Here is a 19,863-nt window from a genome sequence, read left to right as displayed (position 1 = left end):
ACTCTTGTTACCTAATCAGAAAGAGACGTTTATGAGTTTAAGGCATGCAGATAAAAGACTGCCAAGGCAGCATTCCAGCAGCCAATGGATCAGATCAGGTTTCGCATTGAGGAAAGCGATGACACCATGCTGAACTCAGTGATATGATGCACTGCCTTGCCAGTTACTCATTTTGGACTGAAACAAAGCCACAGCCAAAGAGGCAGGTTAACAAGAGTTCAAATACACTCTAGACAGGCAAGGGACTAGGAGGAATATGATGACTGTGAAGAGGTGTGAGGGGGACAGGTTTGGCAGGAATAGAAATCCCCTTCCCCTCTCAGTATTGACTTCTCTTTGGGAGACTCCCTACCTAAAGCTTGATATTCTGGGAAAATCAAATGTGAGTGAAGATCTGCTTCAGTATCCTTATGAACACAAGGTTTACCAGTGACAAAGTCTGGCTCTTCCCAGAATCTTCTCCTTAGTAACTTTTTATTTTCATTTTAACTTCAGAAAGAGGCTTTCTAAGTCAACCTTACTAAGGACCTAAGACAACTTCATGGATTTAATTGTATTTTAACTTTGTTCCAAAACTTTATTAATTTATGACTCCTCAAAGTTATTAAGTGATCGAGCGAGTCTTATTCACTCACTTATTCATTCACTTACTGAGTCAGGAGAGACCAAATCAGGTTTTCTCCACTACCCATGACTGACTCTTTCAGAACCTGAGATTAGCTGTTCAGGCAATGATAACAGACTGATACTCAAATTCAACAGTCAACCTTAGACAAATCACTACTCTGTGAATTTCAGGAGACTTAGGATGTTCTTATTTTTACTTACTGATTTTTAAATTATGTTCAAAAGTGTAAGAAAGAATGAGGTTAAGTTAAGGGCACCCTTTTCCACACTGGACAGTAGGCATACAAGGCTGGCAAAATAAAAAAAAAACATCACAGACTTTCATGACAGTTTACTCAGACCTCTTCTTCTACCTCCAAGATAAGTATGCCTAGATTACTCCAAAGAGTGTTTAAGTGGTCTTTAAGATCTTTAGAGGAGATCTCATTTACTGACTACTCATTTTAGTGTTCGGTAGCTCTGGAATTTGTTTTTTCTGATATCTAACCTCAATCCCCTCTGTGCTGTCATATTTCTCTGTCGACTTAATCCAAATCTGCCGAGTTCCTTACTCCTCTCCCCACTCCCCCAACCCTCCATTAAAACTGATTTAGCTGCAAAAACCTCTTGGAATATTCTAAAAAGAATGTCCCTATTAGAGCAGAGAAAGTTTTGGCCTTTTAAGTAGGGTGTAAATCAAATAAAAGGACCCCATTGTGTACTCTGAGCCCATGTGATTTTTCTCAAATAATGTAAAAGGTCTACGGGGATTTGGACAGGCACTGCCTATAAATATAGACTAGTTTTCACATTTTCCTAATAAGGATACCTTCTCAGGAATTCAGAGAATCTAACCTGAATTTTGAAGTGCCCACACTAAAACGTGGTGATTTGATGGTAAAAGAGAAAAGAAGTAACACATCTTTTTTTTGGTAATGATAGAGGTTGGAACTAATGAGCGAGGGGGCTGATGGAATCCCTTCAAAGACTCCTAAGGGATTTTATGAAAAGTTGTTGCTGGGCATAGAAGAGCTTATCATTCTTCCAGCTCCAGCGTGGCAATCAGTCTGTCTGGGCCTGCTCAGAGTTCACCTGTTCCTGCTGATAATATCAATGCTCGGTTCAGCACAGCAGCTATCTATCTACAATAAAAAACCCTTTTCCAAGCTTGTTAGTGTGAACTAGTTGCAAGATTCCTTAGCAACGGGTACATCAACCTCGTCTCCTTGGTAACTGTCTTGACCTGACCAAGGAAGAATGCCAGATAAATCCTGCAAGTGAAACTTAAGCAAAATAAAAAGCTAGCAGCCTGAAGTGGGTTTTAAAGCTTTGTCCATTTGTCTTGAGGCTGTGTCTTGGGTACACAATGCTTTCGAGGAGAAAGATGGCCTTTCTGGAGGATCCTTCATTAGTCAAAGTCACTCCTCTAGACAATGTGTCCCATCCTCCTCCTGTCCCCCAAATTTGACTTGAATGTAGGTTTTGTGAAGTTCTCTTAGTCAGAAAGGTTAAACCTATTTGTGCTTTTCTTTTTTTACTTCCAAGGAAACTGATCACCACTGAAAAGAGACGTAAGAAGATTTTCCTTCCACAATACTGACGTGATGATTTTGCGAATATGCAATAATGAGCAGGTGTTATAGTTCTGTTTTCCAAAGAAGAGTTGGTTTTCTTCCGCATCTAGGCCTGAAGCACAGTGTAACACTGTGAGATGATATTAAAAACTGATTTTTTCTGCAGGAGATTGGTCATTAAAATCAGGTCTGCTGATACTGCCATCAAACTTCCTGTTTCAGGCAGATTTTCTGGGTGCTTCTCCGGAAGGCAGGTCTTAAGTTTAATTTCATCTCTGAGTCAACAGCTAGAATGTTGGGAATCAGCTGATGACAATAAGGAGCTGTGAAAAGTACTTGGGAAAAGTGAAGTTCACACAGGTCAAGGACCAGCTGGAAAGTTTTGCCCTTTTCACTATTCAAAGAAGGGGACTGATCCCGTTTAAGTTCAGGATGGCAGGTGGCTTCTATTTGGAGCCCTGCTGTTTGACACCATCTGTTTCAAACTCAGTTGGATGGTGCCTGTCAGCTGAGCCTCAAGGGTCTCACACAGCTCATGTGGCTACTCACCGATGCTGATCAGGTACCAGGTGAGGCGGCCAGACCCGGGGACGGAAAGGCTGCTGTCCTAACTGCCGCTGCAGGTCCGAAGGGATCTCAGCTGTTGGGCTGGTCATGGCCAGTGTATGTCTTTTGGACCTATTTGCCAAGTATCTGCAACAAGCAGGAGCACATTTCATAATGAAAAAGAGAGATAGGAATATTCTCCAGCAAGAAGCATTAGAAGTTAATCCAAAGCACTCACAAGGAAAAAAATGTGCTCTTACTGCTCAGAAAGGGCCTACGGCTCAGATCCCTGAACTAGATGAAAGCAGAATGCATAGCTGGCCAAACAAAAGCTGGCTCAGTAGCTAAGTGGCCATACGAAAGTAGCCACAGGAAGAAACATAGTGAGCAAGCCTAGTAGCAAGACAAGAGAATCTGTTTCTCTCCTTTATTCGGCCCAATAAAAAGAAATTTCTTTGATTTTTAACTTCATTTCTGTTTTCCCTCCAATTTTTCAAAGACTTGGTGAATAGAAGCATCTAAGAAAGAACAGGTACTTCATGGATACGGTTTCCAGATACGAGCACAGAGGAAACACTGAGAAAGACCCAATACAACTCCATTTGATCAGTAAGGCTTTGGGCCTTTACTCATAGAAAGCTCATGGTAATGGTTCACTGAGCTATAGAAAGTAGGATGACGGTAAAGACCTCTCCATACGAGGTTAAGAGAGATGCGCTCTACATTGAAGTCTTGTAGCTGTTACTGGATCTATAGAGAAGAAAGTGATGTTATGCTCCAGAAACAACCACTTTCTGGATGAGAAGGAAATAATGACATGGTTGGGTCATCCAATTTTTAAAAAGAAGGTATAAAAGTGAAAGGCTCTTAAAAGTTGGGGAAACCCCCAACCTCATTAAATTTTCTCTCAAGGTCTTTGAGGGCCATCGTTAAGATGAAAATATAATGAAGTTAATCCCTTACAGCAAGTTAAAGATTTTGTCCAACTTTGTTGTAAATTTAAGGGCTGGAGCTTTTTCGTTGAAAAACTGACAGGCAAAAGTGTGACTGAAGAGGAAAGAAAGTCAGGGAGCAAGAAATGAAGTCCAAGAAGCAGGAGATAAAAGAACAAAAGATGAAGATGCTTTAAGGAAGGAAGACAGCAGGCAGGTCCCCTCATTTCTCTTCTACAGTCTGATGGCAATTGTTTGCAACATCCCCAGAAAAAAAAAGAAAATCAGAAGTTGCAAAGATTCCCCTTAAACAGCAATGATCCCCAGTGATCTCTACACTACAGTAATGGACTGCCTCACTCTTGTGTTCTCCTCATCTTTCCTTTCCAACTTCAGACCCAGGACAATGTTGCCTTTGCACTGCAATTCTCAAACACTGACACTAGGTGGATGGAAATGTGCATTAGCTACCTGTGATCAGCCTCTGTGAAAAATCTCCATGAAAAATGGCCTTTCATTTTTTAGTTACTTTGTCTTTTTAAGCTAGAAAGCAGTCAGTTAATAGACAGTAGGTAATTAATGGTGTGGTAACTTGCCAAAAGGAGAAAGCCATTAATAGTTTAATATCCAATTTGATAAAGGCACCCAAGCTTTCCCCAAGAGCCTAAGAAAATGATTTTACTCCAATTTCCCTTAGGGAAAAATACACTATCTTGAACATTAGCTGTATTTTCAGAAAAAAAGGAACAGCTGTAGCCATGTCCCATTCCCTAGAAGGGAAAAGCAATTTCAAGAGTTGGGGCTCTTATAGAGCTAGGGGCACCAAAATAAACCAGAGTACAGTGTACATCATTGCCACTGTAAGCTTTCTGTGATGAAGCAGCTAATCCAGGCTTGCAAAAAACAAAAGCCCATATCCTTGTCAGATTTTTTGGGAGGTGTATCTTTCATGGTATAAAGGGACAAAAAGAGCACACTGCAAATATCACAAGGGGTATGCTTTCTCTTTGTATGGAAGAAACAAATGCCAGAGGCATCATGAACACACTGATCAGGATTCACTCAATCCAACATCTCCAATTTCCGTCAGCAAATGTACAGGTTACTGGTATGCAGCCGGGGTCCTTTTGTGCCTTATGAACACCGCTGATGGTGCACTGGGAAAGTGGAAGAAAAGAGGAAGAGGGACTGCACAGGCAGGACCAGTAAGGTGTTTATGGGTTACTGCTGTCAAAGCAGGAACTTCCAATGGCTCTTGTGGAAATTGCATTTCCTGGGCAGTCTTCTGCTGATTTCAGTGTCAGGAGGAGCATGCCATCTTGCACACACAGAGGCCACATTAGTGTTGAATGCTGCACTGTACCATGACCTTGGACAGAGGTGGCCCTTTGTTGCCTGCCAGGAGAGGCTGCCCAAGGAGGTTCTGCAAGCACCGCCAGATGTCACATTACCTCTGTACAGCTTCCTGATCTGGCTCCCCATCGGAGCTCTCCTCATCCACAGGGGTAACTGCTGGCACTGCCTGAAGAGAAACAGGAATAAGCACAAGAGAGCTTATTTGGCAATTTTTCTTATGCCCCAACCCTGATTCCTTGGGTTGCCCTTTTGTTAAATTCCTAGGCTAAAACTTTTTGGGGGGCTTATGAGCCCCCTTTTCCCCTGCACACTTACTGAAGCCATTCTTAAAGGAAACAGCCACATCATTATTTCAGATCTAAACTCAGTGAGGGAGACATCCATGAGAGAGGAGGATAATCAACAACAACATACGATACATGACATATATGAATGCTATATGACAACTCATGACTGTCAGGCAATGTACAGTTCACAAAGTGCTTTCCTCACAACAGCCTGGGGAAGCAGGGAGTCCAAGTGTTTTTAACCCATTTTACTAATGATGAAACTGGAGTGCAGAGACTTTAGATGACTGGTCTGTCACACCCAACTAGTGGGCAGTAGAGCCTGGATCCAAATCCAAGACTCCTTACTATCTTCACTATATCACACTGTAAGAAAGGGTTGACAAAACAAAGAAACTGGATATCTGGCCAAGAAATAACCAGATTTACCGATCCAAATTTTACTCCTCTCAACCAGCTCAAGACACATCTCCTCCACCAAGTCTTTATTGACCATTCTCATCACTGTTTGAAACCCTGAGAATTCACACACCTTGTCTGAACAAATAATCATCTATAGTTTTACATTGTGGTTTTAAAGGCTTTCTTTGTGTTCTTTTCATCTCCCCACCTCAATTTTAAGTTCCAAAAGGATAGTGGTGAGGGTTCTCTCTCTTTCGTAGCCTCTACAGCACTTAGCATAGTGCTTTGCAGGCAGTCAACTGTCAGATATTTCCTGAATGAGATTACATGCCAGGAAAATGATTAAACAAAACTAGAGTCAAAGGAGAAAAATAATTTGAAGGAGAAAATGCTAAAAAAAAAAAAAAGGAATTGAGGGGGCAAGAGAATTAGGGAGGAGATTATAATGAGAACCAAGGAGTCATGCAATTCTAAAAATGCATTGGTAGAAGGGAATTTTCAGAAATCAATTTAAAAAACAACTAGAGGGAACTACCAGGGTCAAGTAGCTTTTGGTGAAGACCTGATACCAGCCAACGGCTGTGAGCTGAGCTGCTATTGCTGCTGCTGCTGCTTGGAGTGGAAGGAAGCAGGCATGTAGTGGAAACAGACCGGCTACATCAGGAACCAGTTTTACAACTCACAGAAAAAAGATGGGACTCTCCCAGGCAGGGCTCAGTTTAGTAAAAAGCTGGGCAATAACCAGGGAGAAAATACTGGGTTAAAAGAGAAAGAGGATCAAGACTCATTTAAGAAATTCCAATCCTCTTAAGAAAATGGGAAAGACCTTCACCTTAAGCCTAGGAAAAAGAACTCAGAAAAGCTGATTGGGAGATTTTTAGAATACTACCTTTGTATGAAAGATCCCTGAAAAAGTCAGTGATCAAAGTGGGTCTGTGTTGCTACTCACTGGTGTCATGGTGACAAGAGGGGAGGGTCCCCTTGGGCGCTTCAGCAGTTGTTGGGCATGCAGCTGGATGTTGGCTCCTCCATCTGATGCCCGCCGGCCAAGGGGGCCCATTCCATTCAGCAGCTGTAGAGTGGGAGGCTGCAGCAGGGACTGCTCCTGCCAGGGACACAGTGGAAGAGGTGGGTTGATGGGATAGGGGAAAAGTGGAGAAGGGAGTAACCTTATTTTAACCTTATGAAACTAAAGGCTCTCTTGGTCATGGTGTAGAAGAAATTCCAGCCCTTCCCCAGATTCCTTACAAAGTCCTCTCAACCCAGCTACTTAGAAAGGCAAATCTTCCTTATCCAATGGGAAACCATTTAAGTCCCAGTGATGCTAAGGTCCAAGAAGCCATAGGAGTCTCGAAGGATGCTTTAGCTAGTTTTTCTAGGGAGCTTCTCTCTGATGTCTTAGACATGCCCTTTTCCTCGGTCCACCTACCTTGTACTCTAATTGCCCGGCTGGTTGCAGATTTTGCATAGGGAGTAGGTTGTGCACAAAATTCATGTTAGGGGCCACCGGGAGGAATGGGGCCTGGGGACTGACTCGAGGAAAGCCCGGAAGGAGCTTCTGAAGATCTTCAGTGACTTCCGTGCTGACAGCAAACAAAGTAAAGAGAAAAGTTAGACCCTTATTTCAGAGCACCTTCTGAAAGGTAGCATGGGATAGTGGAAAAAGCTAAGACTAGAATTAGGAAGACCTGGGTTTAAAGCCACTTTTGACCCTATCTCTCTGATCATGAGCAAGACACTTAACCTCTGAGCCTTAGAATATTCAACTATAAAAGTGACACTTAATAGTACTTACCTCATAGTGTTGTTGTAAGGAACAAATGCAATAAGGCCTGGAAAAGGCTTTGAGAACCTTAAAGTTCTCTCTATATCACCTCCAAATGAGAAGGAGGCTAAATTCAGTTCTATTTCCTGTGGCTTTTGTCAGTTCTTTCCAGGGCAATGCAGAAACCCAGAGGGAGAGCTCTTTGGGTCTTGGGACTGACAAAAGCTGCCCACTACTCATGCAAAACCAACCTTCCTTACCCAAGAAAAAACCTTGGCAGCAGCCAGCATCGGGTTGGTTTCTAAAGTCTTCAGAGGTGAATAGAAACTTTCTGGAGGATGCAGGCCATTTACTGGAAACAATGGCTACCCTACACTGGGGCTGATCTACTAGCGGAAGAATGTAATTATGCTTGTCGGTGATGCTGTGGAAGAGCAGCACTGCATATTTGGGGCTGTCAAGCCACAATAGAAGCCTTTACAACAAACTTCAAAATAAGAAATCTTTCCACCTAAGAGAATGACACGGGGCTCCACCTCTCTGCAGCTGACATAGTTTGTGGGACCAGAATATGTCTCTGCTGACTGTTCAATCATGGTAATGTAGGCTAGGGACTAGAACAGCACAGGCAACATGGCAGCACCAAAAAGGGACTTTTTTGAAAATCTATTTGTAGAGAGAGAGTTGAAATTTTAAGACAATCATGTCTTATCTATATGACCTCTGTACCATTAAGAAAAAAGGCGGGAAAGGCAATCATACACTTTGGATCCTCAGGTTGCAGGGCAGAAGAGGGGAGAGATGCTCATCAGGGTCTGCAGGGTTAGGGCTATATTTTAGATGTGTGCTCCACTCTGGGGTGGCTCCTAAGCAACTCTGTCACCTACGTTTGCACTACTTATTCTGTGAGTGTGAGAAACAATAGTATCATGAGGAGTGTCAAACTCACCTGAAGTCTGTGGGAGTAGGAGGGACAGGAAGGAAAGGAACTACTGATGAATCTTACATATATGTAGGTAATAAAAAAGGGGGCTTGTAGCATTAAAGATAGTAAGACACAGGAAGTTGGCATAAAGTGGCAGGACATATGGAATGAGTATGCTACTCTCCACATGATTCCTCTGACATGTAACAGGGCAAGATGACATATAATCCTTCCAGCTTAATGTTTAAAATGGCAATGAAATATGGCAGTAACTAACTACCCGCCCACAATCAGTAGCTTGAGTTCAATGTTTGATCAGTAAATTATAAGTCTTGACTTAGATTAACACTGGTTTTTGCCTCCTAGCACAGATCTCTCCTAGAGAACACTACAGAAGAATGTTCATTGAAAAACCGCAATGTGAGGAGAAATCCATTGCCCTGGTGTGTCAAATACTCACCGAGGGTCAGCCACGCCCACCGTGTGCCTCCTCATTGAAAGGTACCGGACCAGGGCTTCAGGAGATGGCTCCTCACCTTCATCACTGTCCAAGTTCATTGTCCCATCCGTCTGAAGCAGGAAGGAGAATCAAATTGAGAGAACAAAAGCATATTGGGTTGGTTTCTAAAGTCTCTTCTTCTTACAAAGACACGTACAATAATTATATAAATAGAGTCAGTTGCTGCACTTACTATGTGCCACGTACTGTGCTAAGTGCTAGAGATATAAATATTTACATATAAGATACAGAAGCAGGGAAGAAGGGAATAGTGGGTGGAGGGGGGCCTGGGAAAAACCTCTTGCACAAGGTGGGATTTCAACCTAGTCCTGAAGGAGGCAATTAAAGTCGGGGGCACTGGTAAGGAGGGAGAATATTCCAGGCATGGGAGAGAGCCAGCAAAAAGGCAGAGACAGGAAATGGATTGTCTTGTCAAAGAAATTTCAAGCCGGGCAGTGTAGCTGGACTGTAGACTACATATCAGGGAGAGAAGTACAAGAAGACTGGAAAGGTAGGAAGAGGCCAAGGGATTAAGGTTTTTAAAAACCAGATAGACTATTTTCTATTTGATTCTTGAGGTGATAGGGAGCCACTGGAGTTTACAGAACAGGATGATAACAAGGTCAGACGTGTGCTTTAGTAAGATCACTTTGGCATCTGAATGGAGGATGGACTGGAGTGGGAAAGAGACCAACCAATGGACTGCATGCAGCAACAGTCCAGGTGTGAGGTGATGAGGACCTAAGTCAGAAGGGTATCTCTGAGTGGGGAGAAAGGGACAAATGCAGTGTAATGACAAGATCTGACAGCAGATTGGGTGTGGGGGATGAACGTGAAGACAGAGTTGAGGATGATGCTGAGACTATAAGCCTATGTGACTGCAAGGATGGAGTTCCCCTCAATGATAGGAAAATTTGGGAGAGCAAACTGTTTGGAGTGAAAGACAATGAGTTCTGTTTTGGACACACTGAGTTTGAGATCCTATGGGACAGGCTGTTCAAGATGTCCAAAAGGCAGTTGGTGATGTGGGACTCTGAGTTCAGGAGAGACTAGGGCTAGGTATCTATCTATAGCTATAAAGATCTGTCTCTTGTTTCTCAGAATTATCTTCCAAGAAATGATAATTGAACCCACGGGAGCTGATGAGATTACTAAGTGAGATGGTACAGAGCAGAGTTTGTTAAGCTTTATTGTGTCATGGACACCTTTGGAAGTCTGGTGAGGCCTAGGAACCATGACTCTCAGAACCATGCTTTTAAATGACTGAAGGAAATACTAGATTTCAATTAGAGGTAAGTGAAAATAAAGATGTAACTTTTTACCCCATTCAAGTTCAAGGATTTCACGTTAAGAATGCCTGATATAGAGGAAGAAGAAGGGCCAGGGAAGAGTACAGGAATACACAGATAGTTAGTGGTCATGAGCTAAATGAAGATCCAGGGAAGGAAAGTGGGAAAAGAGCAGTCAAATAGGTAAGAGGAGAATCAGAAAGAAGGCAGTGCCATGAAAACCTGAAGAAGTATTCTAGAGTCAAGGGAAATGGTGTGACAGACAGCAGATAAGTAAAGAAGGATGAGGATGGAGAAAAGTACATTACATTTGTCAATTAAAGTGATGGCGTCAAACTCAAACAGAAATGTTCCCTGAGGGCTCCATGATTTAGAAAACCACAAATTAACATTATCTGAGTTGAATTGTCTTTATACTTGTGAGCTGTACTTGGGAACTGTTTGGCAGCATGTGACATCTCTGAATGAAAAGATCAAGGATAACTTCGGAGAGACTGATTTCAAGAGAAAGAAAGATTTAGTGGATGCACCTAGTGCAGACAGCTTTCTCAAGGAGTTTAGTCAAGAGCAGAAGACAAAAATTACAATATTTAGCTAGCTGGGATAGTTGCATCAATTGAGGTTATGTTTTGTTTCTTAAAAGGGGGGGAGTGGTGGCATATTTGCAGAAAGAAGAAAAGCTCTAGCATATAGGGAAATATTAACAACTGGAGAGAGAGTGGGGATGGGAGAGGTAGTAACCTGATGCTGAAGACTGAAGATATTACAGAATCAAGAGTACATGTAAAGAAAGGTTTGCCCTGGCCAGGAGAATGGCTACCTCTTCATGTGAGCTAGGGGAAGCAAGAGATGGTGGAGAAAAGATGTTAAGAGTGATGAAAGATGAGGAGAAGGGAAGAAGAGGGAACTCTCAGCAAATGATCACAATATTTTCAGTGACATCTGGGGTGAGGTCTCCAGGTGAAAAGGTAGGGGCAAGTGGTACCTTGAAAAGATTTGAAAGAGTCAGTGTGGTGAGTGGGATGGCCAATTAATTAGAAAGATATGAAAAGATATCCTTGCTGCAGTGAAGGCCCAGCTTAACCTATGTAACATAAATTTGTAACAGACCTAGTTATTGTTGTTTCCTAATGTTCTCCAGCTCTGTTCAACAAGTGAATAGTAGTAAAGGAAATGGAATAAAATTACAAAATATTCCTTACAGAAATAAATGAAATCTCAAATAAATGAAGAGGTATGAATGGATCACAACAAATCCATGCCAACATAACGAAAATGACAATGCCATCGACCTTTATCTACTGTTGACCATCCTCTCCTCTCTGGGTTTTCTTGTCATTATATTCTCCTAGTTTTCTTCCTCTCTGACTGCTACTTCTTAATTGACTTTGTAGGCTCATCATCACACTCTCTGACACTGGGTATTCTCCAAGATTCTATCCTGGGCCCCCTATTCTTCTCCCTTTACACTCTCAGTAACTTCATCATATCCCATGAGTTTTAACAATCATCTATATGCAGATAACTCCCAGATACACACACACACACACACACACACACAAATATCAATAGATGCCTACCCATATGTTTAGAGAAATAAAGATTTATATCTATAGATACATGTCTGTATATCTGGGAGTTGTCTGTATAGATAGGTATCTACATATCTATCTATGTATCGGGCCAGACATCTCTCCTGTAAGCATCACTAACTGCTTATTGGACATTTTACATCAAATGTTCTCAAGACATCATAAATTCAATATATCCACTGAACTCATCATCTTCCCCCTAACGCCACCCCTCTTCCATATTTCACTATTTCTCTCAATAGTACAACCAGCTTTTCCAGTGCTGAATTAATCTCAGCACTAATTCTCAACTCCTCATTTTCCCTTACCACATATATCCAATTTATTGCCAAATCCTGCAGTTTCTACTTCCATAATCTCTCTTGTATCCACCTCCTTTTTTCCACTCACACAACTACCGCCTTCATTCAGGCCCTTGTAACTTATTCAGCAATGGGGAGCCTGTGGCCTCGAGGCCACATGTGGCCTTTTGACTGAGTCCAAGTTTTATGGAACAAATCTTTTTATTTAGGGGGTTTGTTCTGTGAAGTTTGGATTCAGTCAAAGGGCTGCACTTGAGGACCTAGAGGGCTACAGGCTCCCCATCCGTGACTACTCTTCTCATGCACTCCAACAGTACTAATTAGCCTCCTAATTGACCCCTTTGCTTCACGTATTTCACCACTCCAGTTCAACCTATGCACTATGGCCAAGGTAATTTTACATTAGCTTAGATCAGGGCACCTGACTCTCCTGTCCAACCAGCTCCAGTGGTTTCCTATTGCCTCTAAGATCAAATAAAGACTTCCTTTTTCAGTTTTAAAGCCCCAACAACTTGACCTCAATCTATCAGTCTCCTTATTCCTGCTCTCATACTCTTAGATGCAGGTAAACTGGCCATCTACGTGTTCCTCACGGCACGCTATCCCCTTTCTGTTCCTTTGTACACTCTGCCCCCCCCCCCATGCCTGAAATACTATTCTTCCTCATCTCTCTGACTCACAGGACCCTTCTCTTCTTTTTAAGATGCAGCTCAGGCACTAATTTGTGCATGAAACCTTTCCTGATCCTGTTAACTGCTTGTGCCCTCCCTTTCACACTACCTTGAATTTAGCTACTTTCTTTGTATTTGTATTGATTAATTTTATAATTATGCTATATATGTTTTTATATGTACCTGCTGTCCTTCCTATAAGCTCACTGCAAATAGGTTATATCCTTGAACTTATATCCCCAATGACTGGCACAGTGCCTGGCACCACAGCAGGTGTTTAATAAAGATTCATTGATTGACTGATGGGTAAATGCATGCTATCTGTTGAGGCACTAGTAGATGGTAGGGATCCACAAGGCTTCCTGCAGAAGCTGAGATTTGTGTGGCTACTGCAGTATTTTTGGACAAGTGTGATGAGGGCCCGAGCTGGAGTAGTGGGTGTGTGAGCGAAGAGAAGGGAACGCATACACAAGATGTTGTAAGGTAGAAGTGACAACACTTACGATGGTTTAGTTCTATATGGTGACTGCAAGCACAGCTGTCAAGGATGACACTGAGGTTGGGGAAACACTGAAGAGTAACAGGGAAGTAGGCAGACGGAGATGTGGACAGAAGGATAATAGTTTCTGCTTTGAACATGCTGACTCCGAGCTGTCCATGGGGCATCCAGTTCAAAATGTCTGATCAGCAGCTGGTCAAGAGAAGGGTAAGGGTAGGTTAAATAAATCTGAGAATCATCTGCATAGAGATGATAGAAAGTCCCTGGAAGCTAATGAGATCACCAAGTGAGATGATACAGAGCAAAAGGGAAGGTAGCTCAGGACACAGTCTTGGATGATACCCACAATTAGCAGGCATAAATTACGAAAAAGCAGTCAGAGAGACAGAGAAAGAGGAGAAGACAGTGTCACAAAAACCCAAGAGAAAAGAGCATCCAGGAGAAGGGGATCAACAGCAACAAATCCTGCTGAGGGGTAAAAAAGGATAAGGACTGAGAAGACCATTCAATCTTCCCATTAAGAGATCACTGGTAATTTTGGAAGTTTCAAATGAATAGTGAGATCAGAAGCCAGAATGCAAAGGGTTTAGAAGTGAGAAGGTAGGAACTGGAAGCACCTGATGTACGTGACTTTCTCAAGGATTTTCAATCAAAGACAAGGAGACACAGATGATCACATATTAATACATTTCTGGATAAGCTATGAATTAGTCCACCATTCTGAAAATCATTTAGGAACAATACTTAAAAGTTCCTGAGTTGTGCATATCCTTTTGACTTAGCACATACACAAAAGAGATCAGTTACAGAGGAAAAGGTGGACTCAGGTGTAGAAAAACATGACAACACTTTTTATGAGAGCAGCTAACTGGAGACAAAGTGAGGACTCATCAATTGGGGAATGGTAAACATTGGCACTGCAGTGATCACAGGTATCTGTCCTTAAGGACTCCCAAGTCATGGTATACAGATATAGTGGAGTATTTTCTCTCTGTAAGAAATGATGAAAAGGACAGATTCAGAGAAACGTGGGATCACTCATATGCACAGATACAGAATGAAGCGGACAGAACCAAGAGAATAATTTATACAGGGACAACTATAATATCATAAGGCAAACAACTTTGAAAGATTTAACTCAAGAGGAAGAGTACAGTATCCAGACCTGGAGTCAGGAAGATCTGAGTTGAAATTCCACCTCAGATACTTAAATAGCTATGTGACCCTATGCAAGTCACATGACTTCTCTGTACTTTCCCCATCTTTAAAATGAGTGGGTTAGACTAGATCCCATCCAGCTCTAAATCTTGATCCTCTGACTAACAAATGCAATGATTAGATATGACACCACAAGACTGATGATGTAAGCGTGCCTCCCACCTCTTGGAAGAATGGAGATGGATTAAATGTACAAAATGAAACCTACCTTTTTAGACATAACCAATGAGAATTTGTTTTGTTTAACAATACATATGTAGTAAAAGAGAGTGCTCTTGCTTCTGGAGGGAGTTATGAGATGAGAGGAATGTGAAAAAAGAAAATAAGACAAGAGCACAAATGGAATACTTTAAAAATATTCAGGAGAGAACAGAAAGGAGTCCAAAAAGGGAGCTGGTATTATTGTGTTAAATTTAACATGTACTTAAAAATGAAAGACTAAGAGCAACAGTGATTCAGAGTTTCCATATACAATCCTCTTTTCCTGTTCTTTTTTTGTATATGGAAATGTCCATGTTTGTTGCTGCTTGTTAAGTTAATAATTAAAAAAAAAAGAAAAGAAAATTTGGGAAAAAAAGAAAAGGCATAGGGATGAGGAAGGTTCCTGCTGGAGTCTGCCAGAGATAGCTACTTGCCTCCACAATTTGGTTCTCCGGGTTGATAAGCTGCACCTGGGGAACGTTGATGCTTACAGTGGTACCTGCTTGCTCCGCCTAGAAAATAGGTGACACAAATTTGAGTGCATACACATACCAAAGTGTGCACATACACACCATAATCAGTGGAGGAAAAGAATATAGCTTTCTGAAAGCTTTCATTACAATGTCTTACCCTCTTGCTACTCACACTGGAAACTAGAAGCTGCTGAAAGGAAATTATCTTTAGGAGAAGAACCCCTCCCAATCATATTGAAAACACTATCTTGTAACCAAATATAATGCTGGCTGCCTAGCCTTTAACCCTCCTCCTTCAAGGTCTATGGCTTGGGCGGGGGGGTGTGAGTGGAAGAAAGGGGAGAGGTAGGATGAGGGTGGGGAAAAAAGTCTAATTGGTTGTAGCTGATTGTAGCTCTTTTGGCTCAGCCCCAATCTGCTTTTAGGCAGAAAGAGCCTAACCTTACTCTTGGGATGGGTATTGCCTATTTTAGACCAAGTACACTAAGGTTACTGCTCACCTGGATAGTGGCTGGTGCTGGGAAGGTCACGGTCCGAGGTACACTGGGAGGTGCTCCAATACGCAGGTTCTTATGTCTCTTAAGCCGATCACATAGTAGGCTATAGATAGCACTGTAGTGATCATAGGCATCTGTCCTTAATGACTGCCAAGAGAACAGAAAAAGGCCAATGAAATAATATGTCATCATCTAAACTCTTTGATTAGCAACACTGAAGCATAAAAGCCTCTGGGTAGAAAAAAGAAAAGATGTAAACCATATCTCTTCCCCTCTTTTCCAATCCCTGTAGAGTTACCTGTAGTGTTCGCTCCTTGTCCAGTCCCATTTCCACCATGGCCAACAAAACATCTTCATTCAGAGGCTCCATTTGTCTTTCTACCTTCAGATGCTGGCATTCAGTTATTAACTGAAAGACATATAGAAAGGTAAGTTACAAACCTTAAATTGTTCAGGTAAGCACTCTAAACAAGAGTGCCCTTCACGCCACTTGATAGCGAAATATGCTAGTTCGGCACATTTGCCAAGGATAATGTTGAAATGAGACACCTCTGCAAATAAAAGTTTCCAGCTGTGGACAGTTTGTCCTGTGCTCTATTTTTTTTTGAGAGAAGTGCAGAGGATGTTTATGTATAAATCATTTTGACTGAAATGATGGAAATAAAGGGGAAACAGATTCAGTGAACTAAAGCAAGAGGCTGTGTACCCCATCAAGTGCCAGGGAACAAGAATTAGGAGCTTAATGTACAGAGCACTTCAGCTGCCCTGCTCTTTGAATGCTCTTTAATATCCCATCTTGCCAGCTCCACTTTGCTCCCCCAATATTACACAATAGCTTAATTCCACTTCCTACCTTTACAGGTCATGGCCTGATTACAAAAACATAGCGAGGAAACTATAGCCACCCCTAGCCAGATGGTGCGGAGCTCACCCTGTCGAAGTTGGGATCGGCCTCTCCCAGCTTCATCCATTTGTGTTTGCAGATCTGCTCCATTGAGAGGCGCTTACTTGGGTCTAACACCAGCATATGGCGGATCAAGTGCTCACATTCTGCAAGACAAAAACAGCAAGCTATTTATTTTTTGTTCAGGGGGAAAAATTCCAAAGAATTGAGGAACTATAGTTAATTTCAATTTGTGAAGTTGCCAAGGTCCTTACTCCAGGGCTTCTGCCATTTCACAGTTTACTCAATCAAAGGGTTTGAAATTCAAATTAGTCCATTTGGTTACTTGTTGGTATTTTCATTAAAAGCCCATCTGAGGAGGCATAAAGCTACTAGCTACAATTTGTTTGGGTAACAATTTTTGGATATTTCATTTCTTCACGCTTTCTCTGGCCCCTTTCAATCCAGACAATGTGAGGCTGAGTGTCTTCAGAGATCTCTGGTCTCTTGACATTTCTCAACATATCCATTCTTTTCCTCATACATATATTTGAACAGTATCAAATTTCTGGCTCAGGAATTTATTAGTTTTTCAGGGTATATTAATCTTAAAACCCAGGGAATTAAAGGTTTATGATGGCGCAGTGTGGAGCAAATATGCAAGGACAGAGAGAGGCAGTGAATTAAATCCCAAGCTATGGGTTACTTCCCCAGAACTCATGAAGATTCTAAGTATCCCAGTGAATAGCCACTTGAAGGTGTGTGGCATGTAGAGGTAAAGAGACACCCTGACTCTTTAGGACATTTTATTATAAATCATGTAGCAGTAGAAAGAACCCTGGCTTAAGAATCTGAGTTTGAATTCTAGCTCTACTACTCACTTTCTGAGTGAACTTGAGCAAGTCCCAATGACTACGGGCCTCAGTTTCTTCACCTTTAATAAGCAGATACTCTCTTACAAGGATTATTGCGAGAATCTCATTTAATGCAACTCATTTGTTCATTGTCTAGTGTTTGTAAAATGAGAAAGCACGTCAAAGTGTTCTGAGAAGTAATGACAACAGTAACAAAAGCTAACATTTGTACAGTGCTTACTATCTTCCCGGCACTGCGCTAAGCACTTTACAATTATTATCTCAATTGATCTTCACAATGACCCTGGGGAGACAAGTGCCATTATTATCCCTATTTTTACAGATGAGGAAACTGAGGCAAACAGATTAAGTGACTTGCCCAGGGTCACAGAGATAGTAAGTATCTAAGGCTGTATCTGAACTCAGGTCTTCCTGACTCCAGCTTTCTGACTGGTCTCTTGGCCTCCAGTCTCTCTTTACTTCATCCAGTCCACCCTATGCCATGATGCCAAAGTAATTTTCCTGAAGTGCACATCTGACCATCTGACACCCCGCCCCATTCAACCAACTTCAGTTGCTTCTTAATGTCTCTGTTTAGCTTTTAGAACTCCAACACAACCTGGTTCTAACTTATCTTTCCAGCCTCAATGAACAGTACTCCCCCTCCTGTACTCAGCAATCCAGGCAAACTGGCCTCTCTGTTCCTCATTCATGGAGCTCTATCTCCTATCAAATGAGATAATATCTGTAAAAGTGCTTAGCACAGTGCCTGGCACATAGTAAGCACTATATGAAAGCTGATTCCCTTCCTTCTTCCTTTGCATAGGCTATCCCCCAATTCCTTCCTTACCTCTCTCTCACAGAGCCCCTTTCTTCCCTAAGTTTCAGCTCAGGCACCATCTACTACATGAAGTCTTTCCTTATCCCCTCAACTGCTAGCTCCTTCCCTCCCAAACTACCTTGTCCTTACCTATTTTATATATTTCAATTTATTAATTTAACCTTTATGCTGTACATATTTTCATATGTACTTGCTGTCTCTCCCATTGGAATACAAGCTCATGGCAAGCAGGGATTGTTTCTTTCTTTGTGTTTGTACCCCCAGTGTCTAGCACGGTGCATGCCTGACTGACCCAGGATCAAATACAAACTCCTCTGTTTGGTATTCAAAGATCCCCATAACCTGGCTACAGGCTACTTTTCCAGGCTTCTTACACAACACCCTCCTCCCTACAACTCTATTGTCCAGTCAGACCAGCCTCCTTGCTCATCCTCATTCATGACATTCCATTCCTTCTCAGCACAGGCTGTCCCCTATGCTTGAAAAGTCCTCCCCTGTGAACTCCACCCCTTAGAATCTTTAGCCATACATACTTCAAAGCTCAGCTCAAGTGCCACCTTCCTCAGGAGGTCTTTCCTAATCTTTTCAGATGTTGGTGCCACACATGTATACGTATTTCACATTTACTTAATGTATACGTATACATTAAACATGTATATTTCTTCCCCAGGTAGAATGGAAGCTCCTTGAGGGAAGGGACTGTTTTTATTTTTGTCTTTGTACATCCCTGGTACTTAACACCGTGCTTGGCACATAACAGGAATTTGGTGACTGTTTATTATCTTTTGTTTTTGAGATGAAATCATCTATGCAGTATAATCTCTTTTCATAATACTGTATACAATTATCTTCAAAAGAATGAACGATGATATTACCTCTAATTTTTAATTTATTCTAACCTTAAATAATAAAAAAACATTTTAAAAACCCCACAAAGCTTTATTACACCGATTGCATACCAGGCATTTGAAACTTGCCCATGCTCTGTGATTTAAAACACAGTTTTGGTCACTAGGGCTGTAGTTCCTACATTCCTACAGAATAGAGTAACTGCCTTTTCCTGCAACATTAAGTTTTTATTCCCACTTATATTATGTTTCTGGGCCAGCCAATCTAAAACCCACAATTACAGCTTCTCTATATATGGATGAGAAATGCCATTGACAGGCATATTCTGGGGTCTGCAATTATTTGGGGGGAAATACTGTATTTCATTCAGAAAGCCATGAGAGCCGAAGGATCACATATGTATTTTAAACCTCTAGATGGCACTCCTCTATTTTCTTTCAATTTCAGTCCAGAATTTAGCACCTTAGGGCTAAACCTCACTAGCCTTAGAAGAAACTACTTTTGCAGAATAACCAAATACAGACTTGTGGCTGGAAGTGAAATTTCCCAAGCAACATCACCCAAAAAATAAACACCATTACTCTCTTAATTTATAGTTTGTAACTTATTCAATTGCAGAGACTCCCTATAAAGGGCAAGATCCATATTCAGCATATTCAGCACATAAGTGATCACTATGAACTTAACATTTTTCTTAAGTAATAAGAAAATGAAATACAGCAGGCTATGGAATGATGTCACCATCAAAAAGTAAATGACCATTATCAACTTATACTTTCTGAGTGTTTAACAGTGTATCAAT

The 19,863-nt window shown here is 41.6% G+C and overlaps 1 protein-coding gene across 3 annotated transcripts in view; it reads right to left on the bottom strand.

Annotated features, from left to right (window-relative positions):
• SIK3 (SIK family kinase 3) overlaps positions 1-19,863 on the bottom strand; it is a 279,460-nt gene that overhangs the window by 22,581 nt on the left and 237,016 nt on the right. For 2 of the 3 annotated variants that reach the window (XM_036744846.1, XM_036744848.1), the window contains exons 7-15: positions 16,566-16,684; positions 15,933-16,043; positions 15,638-15,781; positions 15,099-15,176; positions 8,854-8,963; positions 7,133-7,286; positions 6,653-6,808; positions 5,110-5,180; positions 2,730-2,873 (exon numbers count right to left, since the gene is read on the bottom strand). In XM_036744846.1, the coding sequence (XP_036600741.1) occupies positions 2,730-2,873; positions 5,110-5,180; positions 6,653-6,808; positions 7,133-7,286; positions 8,854-8,963; positions 15,099-15,176; positions 15,638-15,781; positions 15,933-16,043; positions 16,566-16,684 (1,087 nt within the window). The remainder of the gene's footprint in view (positions 1-2,729; positions 2,874-5,109; positions 5,181-6,652; positions 6,809-7,132; positions 7,287-8,853; positions 8,964-15,098; positions 15,177-15,637; positions 15,782-15,932; positions 16,044-16,565; positions 16,685-19,863) is intronic. The other variant, XM_036744847.1, reaches the window with a different exon arrangement.

The sequence above is a fragment of the Trichosurus vulpecula genome, chromosome 2 (assembly GCF_011100635.1).
Source record: "Trichosurus vulpecula isolate mTriVul1 chromosome 2, mTriVul1.pri, whole genome shotgun sequence".
Classification (NCBI taxonomy): Eukaryota; Metazoa; Chordata; class Mammalia; order Diprotodontia; family Phalangeridae; genus Trichosurus; species Trichosurus vulpecula.
The sequence above is the reverse complement of the archived record's forward strand: the minus strand, read 5'-3'. Positions and strand labels throughout refer to the sequence as shown.